Raw genomic sequence first — 7422 nt, 5'->3', positions numbered from 1 at the left:
GGTCTCGATCTCCTGACCTCGTGATCCGCCCGTCTCGGCCTCCCAAAGTGCTGGGATTATAGGCTTGAGCCACCGCACCCGGCCATTCCCAGCACTTTGGGAGGCTGAGGTGGGCAGATCACCTGAGGTCAGGAGTTCAAGACCAGCCTGGCTGACATAGTGAAACCCCATCTCTACTAAAAATACAAAAATTAACCGGGCATGATGGTGAGCACCTGTAATCCCAGCTACTCAGAGGCTGAGGCAGAAGAATCACTTGAACCTGGGGGGTGGAAGTTGCATTGAGCTGAGATCGTGCCACTGCACTCCAGCCTGGGTGATGAGTGAAACCCTCAAAAAAAAAAATTCTTTTTTTTTTTTGAGACAAGAGTCTTACTCTGTCATCCAGACTGGAGTGCAGTGGCACGATCTCAGCTCACTGTAGCCTCCACCTCTCCAGGCTCAGGTGAACCTGCCACTCCAGCCTCCCGAGTAGCCTGGGACTACAGGTGCACCACCCTGCCCTACTAATTTTTGTATTTTTTGTGGAGACAGGGTTTTGCCATGTTGCCCAGGCTGGTCTTGAACTCCTGTGTTCAAGCAGTCCTTCCACCTCGGCCTCCCAGAGTGCTAGGATTACAGGCGTGAGCCGTCGTGCCTGGCAAACATTAATATCACTTAACATCTAGTCAGTGTTGAGATTTCCCCCGTCTCCTAATTTTTTAAAGCAGTTTGTTCAAATCAGGGTTCCAGTAAGTTTTATCTCCTGCAGTTGATGAATACAGCTCTTACATCTCTTCTTGTCTACATGTTCCCCCTCATTTTTTCTTCCCACTCTGTTTTTTTTGGAGAATCCAGGTCATTTGTCCTGTAGAGTTTCCCAGGCTAGATTTTGCAGATTGCCTAGGTAGAATTCACATATTCTACTCTTCCTGGTATTTCTTACGAATTGGTATTTAGTTCTGGCAGCTAGAATCATTTCTGGGGGTTCGGGGACACAGGGTTCCCTCTGTCCTTCCGTCCGTGACAAGTTGCGTAGTATTGGTTCTCTATTTTTGTGTTGTTAACGTGCCATGGTGATATTGTCCAAAACTAAGAGAATGATTACTTCCCCTGCATATCTATTTGGTTCCCATGATATATAGTTGGAATAGGAGACACAGAAAAAATACTTGATTCTTCCACTTATTTACCATTTTTCAAAATAATGAGGTGGTTCTTAGCCTCCCGCAGAGGTGACTGAGGTTTCCTTTTTTAGACTTTAAACATGTTTGTTTCCATTGAAGTTATTCAACTTACTGTCACTTAAAGGTCCCCATCTTTGGCCAGTTGGGAGCTTATCAAGTTGGTGCCTTTTGTTGTGACCCCAGTAGTCTTTGATAGATTCCTTGCTTTGGCTATGAAAGAAATGTTCCTGGCTACTCTTGTGTATTTCTTTTTGTTAGTTGTTTTGTTTTGTTTTGTTTGTGACAGAGTCTTGCACTGTTGCCCAGGCTAGAGTGCAATGGCACAATCTCTGCTTACTGCAACCTCTGCCTCCAGGGTTCAAGTGATTCTCCTGCCTCAGCCTCCTTAGTAGCTGGGACTACAGGTGTTCGCCACCATGCTTGGTTAATTTTTGTATTTTTAGTAGAGACGGGATTTTACCGTGTTGGTGAGGCTGGTCTCAAACTCCTGACCTCAGGTGATCCGCTTGCCTCAGCCTCCCATAGTGCTGGGATTATAGGCATGAGCCACCACACCCGGCCCCTCTTGTATGTTTATTTTTCCATACTTAGAATTAACTAACTTTTCTAAGGAACCTTAGGGGGTAGTGGTATTTACAGAGCACAATGTAGGTTTTGTCACTGGCTTCTGAGTAATCTCTTCCTGCTGTTGATAACTCAGGTAGATATTTTCTTTTCTCCCAGGAGTCCATGAAGAATATCAGCTGCCATATTACGACTTAGTGCCCTCTGACCCTTCCATTGAGGAAATGCGAAAGGTCGTATGTGATCAGAAGCTGCGTCCCAACATCCCCAACTGGTGGCAGAGTTATGAGGTAAGCAGCTGGCCTCCTGTGGCTTTCCCGTCAGCCTGATTTCTCCACCTTAGAAAAGGGTTTCTTGACAATGGGGTCAGGCTCCAGAGGGGCCCCCTGAGAGTGTCAGTTCTTATTTACTATTAGGTGCTGTTATACATATACCAAGCCCTTTGGAGCTACAGTCTCTTTCCCTGGACCCTGTAGGGTGCCATTTGGAGTTCACAGCCTAGTAGAAGAAAAGGCTTTGGGCCTGGTGTGGTGGCATAGGCCTGTAATCCTAGCACTTTGAGAGGCTGAGGCAGGAAGGTAGCTTGAGCTCAGGAGTTCGAGACAAACCTGGGCAATGTGGGGAGACCCCACCCCTACAAGAAATAAAAAATCAGGCTTGGTGGCACACCACCTGTAGTCCCAGGTACTTGGGAAGCTGCGGTGGGAAGATTGCTTGAGCCCAGGAGGTCAAGGCTGCAGTGAGCCATGATTGGGCCACTGCATTTCAGCCTGGGCAACAGAGCAAGACCCTGTCTCATAAAAGAAAAAGGAAAAGGCTTTGTCCCCAAGACACAGATGAGGGAGGTGGTCAACAAGTGACAACTGAACCCAGAGCTGTTAGACACCAAGCTAGGAAAGCAGTGCTGGAGGCCAGGCTGAGCTGAGCTTCGTGGAAGAGTGAGGAGGAGGTGTCCATAAGAGAAGCCCTGAGACCAGACAGAGGAGGACATGCCTGTGAGGAAAGTGGTCTTTCCAGAAACTCAGAAGGGAGGAGGTGATGTGTTTGACAGGGTTGGGATTGGGATGGAGAATGTGAATTTGGAAGAGCTGGCAGATGAAATCCGGGGTGTGGGGGAAACAACATTTGGTGGGAATAATTGGTATGAGGACATGTTTGTGACATACGTCCTAATAAACATGGAATTCTAGGGTCTTAAGAGTGTTCAGGGGAACAGGCTTTGCCTAGCTGAGTGCTCATGGACGTCCTTTTCATTTGTGGCTCTGCATTTCCTTTTATTTTTTCCCCACCTTTATTGAGGTGTGATTGACAAATGAAATTGTAATGAAGGTGCTGAATTGATACATGTATGTATTGTGACATGATTACCACACTCAAGTTAATGAGCACATCTGTCACCTCACGTCGTTGCCTGTGTGTGTAGTGAGAGCAGTTGAGACCTACTGTTAGCACATTTCAGGTGTACAGTATTGTTACTCTAGTCACCTTGCTGTCCATTAGAGTCCCAGAACTTACCTAGTGAAGTAGAGGTTGGCCCTGCCTTTAAAGGGTCTAACCACTAGAGGGCATTTCTGCATTTCAGAACAGAATTGCATCTTAGCTGATGCATTCGTGTTGCATCATAGAGCAGCATTTCTCACTGCACTCCTTGGAACCTTCAGGGCAGGGTTTGCTTCAGAGGGCAGGTGAGACCAGAAGAGCTGGCCTTTAGCTGCAGCGTTTGCCTTTCACTTGTGCAAGCTGTCCCTTAAAAAGGAAGAGCCGCCGGGCGCGGTGGCTCATGCCTATAATCCTAGCACTTTGGGAGGCCGAGGCGGGCGGATCACAAGGTCAAGAGAGCGAGACCATCCTGGTCAGCCAACATGGTGAAACCCCGTCTCTACTAAAAATACAAAAATTAGCTGGGTGTAGTGGCCCATGCCTGTAGTCCCAGCTACTGGGGAGACTCAGGCAGGAGAATCACTTGAACCTGGGAGGCGGAGGTTGCAATGAACCAAAATCGCACCACTGCACTCCAGCCCAGGCGACAGAGCGAGACCCCTTCTCAAAAAAAAAAAAGGAAGAGCCAAGGAGACAAGGGAGCCTTGCAGAGCATTTCCCTAAGGTCAGCCAGCGGGTGGAGGTGGATCTGCCAGACTCTGCACTGAGCGGGAGGTGGCAGGGAAATGAATGAGAGCCTAGGGACCAGAAAGGCTTCTCCAGGGCATGGCCGAGCTGATGGCTCCTGGGTCTTTCTGCACAGGCGCTGCGGGTGATGGGGAAGATGATGCGAGAGTGTTGGTATGCCAACGGCGCGGCCCGCCTGACGGCCCTGCGCATCAAGAAGACACTCTCCCAGCTCAGCGTGCAGGAAGACGTGAAGATCTAACTGCTCCCTCTCTCCACACGGAGCTCCTGGCAGCGAGAACTACGTACAGCTGCCGCGTCGAGCGTACGATGGAGGCCTACCTCTCGTTTCTGCCCAGCCCTCTGTGGCCAGGAGCCCTGGCCCGCAAGAGGGACAGAGCCCGGGAGACTCGCTCACTCCCATGTTGGGTTTGAGACAGACACCTTTTCTATTTACCTCCTAATGGCATGGAGACTCTTGAGAGCGAATTGTGTGGAGAACTCAATGCCACAACTCGAACTGGTTGTAGTGGGAAGTCCCGCAAAACCCGGTGCATCTGGCACATGGCCAGGAGCAGTGACAGGGGCCTGAGAGGGGCCGGAGGAGCCGAGGTGTTGCCAGTGCTAAACTACGCTGAGGGTTTCCTTCGGGGATTAGCCCACAGCACACCAAGGTGGCCCGGAAGAACCAGAAGTGCAGCCCCTCTCACAGGCAGCTTTGAGCCGCGCGTTCCTCTCCTCCCTGGGATGGACGCTGGGGGGGACTGCCAGTGGAGACGGAATCTGCCGCTTGTCTGTCCAGCCGTGTGTGCATGTGCCGAGGTGCGTCCCCCGTTGTGCCTGGTTCGTGCCATGCCCTTACACGTGCGCGTGAGTGTGTGTGTGTGTCTGTAGGTGCGCACTTACCTGCTTGAGCTTTCTGTGCATGTGCAGGTCGGGGGTGTGGTCGTCATGCTGTCCGTGCGTGCTGGTGCCTCTTTTCAGTAGTGAGCAGCATCTAGTTTCCCTGGTGCCCTTCCCTGGAGGTCTCTCCCTCCCCCAGAGCCCCTCATGCCACAGTGGTACTGTGTTCAGCAGGCTGCTCTGCCCACCCCAGCGTCAGCACAGCTCTCCTCCTCCATCTCAGACTGTGGAACCAAAGCTGGCCCAGTTGTCCATGACAAAAGAGGCTTTTGGGCCAAAATATGAGGGAGGTGGGTGGGATGGGCAGGGAAGGAATCCTGGCAGAAGTCTTGGGTGTTAGTGTCAGCCGTGGGAAATGAGCCAGCCCAAGGGCATCATCCTCAGCAGCATCGAGGAAGGGCCGAGGAATGTGAAGCCAGATCTCGGGACTCAGATTGGAATGTCACATCTGTCTTTCATCTCCCAGATCCTGGAAACAGCAGTGTATATTTTTGGTGGTGGTAGGTTTGGGGTGGGGAAGGGAAGGGTGGGCAAGGAGTGGGGAGGGAGTCCGGGGTGGGAGGGAGGCATCTGCATGGGTCTTCTTTTACTGGACTGTCTGATCAGGGTGGAGGGAAGGTGAGAGGTTTGCATCCACTTCAGGAGCCCTACTGAAGGGAACAGCCTGAGCCAAACATGTTATTTAATCTGAGTATAGTATTTAACGAAGCCTGGAAGCACGGCTGTGGGTGGTGATTTGGTCAGCATATCTTAGGTATATAATAACTTTGAAGCCATAACTTTTAACTGGAGTGGTTTGATTTCTTTTTTTAATTTTATTGGGAGGGTTTGGATTTTAACTTTTTTTAATGTTGTTAAATATTAAGTTTTTGTAAAAGGAAAACCATCTCTGTGATTACCTCTCAATCTATTTGTTTTTAAAGAAATCCCTAAAAAAAAAAAAAAAAAATTCTCCAATTGAACGCACATAGCTCAATCACACTGGAAATGTTTGTCCTTGCACCTGAGCCTGTTCCACTCAGCAGTGAGAGTTCCTCTGCCCTGGGGCTCAGTCTCTCTCGCATTTTGTCCCCACCCTCAATTCCATGAGTGGTTTTTGCTCTAAGGCCCTTTCGTGCACTGTCCAGCTGGTTGCACCCTCTCCAGGCATTTATTCGACAAATGTGTATGAAGTGCCTGCTGGGTGCCAGGTGCTGGGAATACATCTGTGAGCAAGACATGCTTGGGTCCTACTCCTGGAGCACTGTAAAAAGAACTGATTCAAGTAAGTAGATGCCTGTTGTGAGACCAGAAGGTTTCATAATTGGTTCTACGACCCTTTTGAGCCTAGAATTACTGTTCTTACAGAAGATCACTGAAGAAAGAGGAACCCCCACAACCCCCTCCACAAAGAGACCAGAGGGTGATGAGACCTGGGGTTTAGAATCCCAGGTGAGACCCCAAATCACTGCATTCATTCTGAGCCCCCTTCCTGTCCCCAGGGGAGGTGTATTGTGTATGCAGCCTTGGAGCATCTCTGCCTCCAACCCAGCAGTTCTCTGCCAAAGCCTGTGGAGGAAGGAGAGCCCTATCCCTGCCCTCAGGCTCCCCAGTGCTCCTGGCCCTTCTATTTATTTGCCTGATTATTGCTTCTGTCCTTGCATTAAAGGAGATCTTCCCCTAACATTTGGGCCAATTTACTGGCCACTAATTTCGTTTAAATACCATGGTGTCACTGGGGGGACCATCTTTACCCCTGCTGACCTCCCACCTACCCCGCCTGCAGTAGAACCTTGGCGGTTTGTAGGTGATGATGGAACTTAGACTCCTCTGCCCAGAGTCACAGGTAGCCTCTGGGATCTGCCAACACATGTCCACTCCCAAGCCACTAGCCCACTCCCCAGGTGGCCCTTCTGCCCTGACCCCACACACAGTCCAACTCTTCCACCTCTGGGGAAGACGGAGCAGGTCTTTGTGAAGCTCCCACACCCACTCCTGCCACTTTTAACACTAAGCGAGAATTGGGGAGAAACCGAAGCTGTGTTTTTGGCCCCCGAGGCTGACCCTGATCCATAGTGCTACCTGCACCTCTGGATTCCAGATTCACAGACCAAGTCCAAGCCCGTTCTCACGTCGCCGTAAAGGCCCCCGAACGGCATTCTCGGTACTTCTGTTTGTTTTTGTACATTTTATTAGAAAGGACTGTAAAATAGCCACTTAGACACTTTACCTCTTCAGTATGCAAATGTAAATAAATTGTAATATAGGAAATCTTTTGTTTTAATATAAGAATGAGCCTGTCCAATTTCTGCTGTACATTATTAAAAGTTTTATTCACAGAGCTTCTCTGGTGCCATCTGTCCCACATACGTAGTGCGGCCACCCAGCTTTAGTCAGGGGAGTTGGGAATGGGGTGGATGTTCTAAGGTCGGGGTCTGGTGCTCACACCAGCTGTAGCAGACCCCAGCAAGAGGAATGCTGATCCCAACATCCTGGGTCTTCCTGAGATTGTTGCTTTGGGTTCCTAGAGGGTGGGTCTGGCGTGTAAGGGACAGAAGACACCAAGCACCCTTTTATTGGGCTTTGTGTGAATTTGTCTTCTCACGTTTTTTCCTGTTTACAAAAGAGGGTCATGCTCCTGGTTAGTCACACTCTCTCATGTCTCAGAGGCATGAGTCCTCCTCCTAAGCTGAAGTGAAATTGT

General features: G+C 49.9%; 1 protein-coding gene across 4 annotated transcripts in view; it reads left to right on the top strand.

Annotated features, from left to right (window-relative positions):
- Positions 1-7059, top strand: part of ACVR1B (activin A receptor, type IB) — a 44317-nt gene extending 37258 nt beyond the window's left edge. For 2 of the 4 annotated variants that reach the window (XM_012002373.1, XM_012002380.1), the window contains exons 8-9: positions 1890-2020; positions 3973-7059. In XM_012002373.1, coding sequence (XP_011857763.1) covers positions 1890-2020; positions 3973-4098 — 257 coding nt within the window. In that variant the 3' untranslated portion in view covers positions 4099-7059. The remainder of the gene's footprint in view (positions 1-1889; positions 2021-3972) is intronic. The other 2 variants (XM_012002395.1, XM_012002388.1) reach the window with 1 other exon arrangement.
- The last annotated feature ends 363 nt before the right edge of the window (positions 7060-7422 follow it).

Source organism: Mandrillus leucophaeus, unplaced genomic scaffold (genome assembly GCF_000951045.1).
Source record: "Mandrillus leucophaeus isolate KB7577 unplaced genomic scaffold, Mleu.le_1.0 Scaffold118, whole genome shotgun sequence".
Taxonomy (NCBI): Eukaryota; Metazoa; Chordata; class Mammalia; order Primates; family Cercopithecidae; genus Mandrillus; species Mandrillus leucophaeus.
Note: the sequence above shows the minus strand (reverse complement) of the source record. Positions and strands in the feature narration are given on the sequence as shown.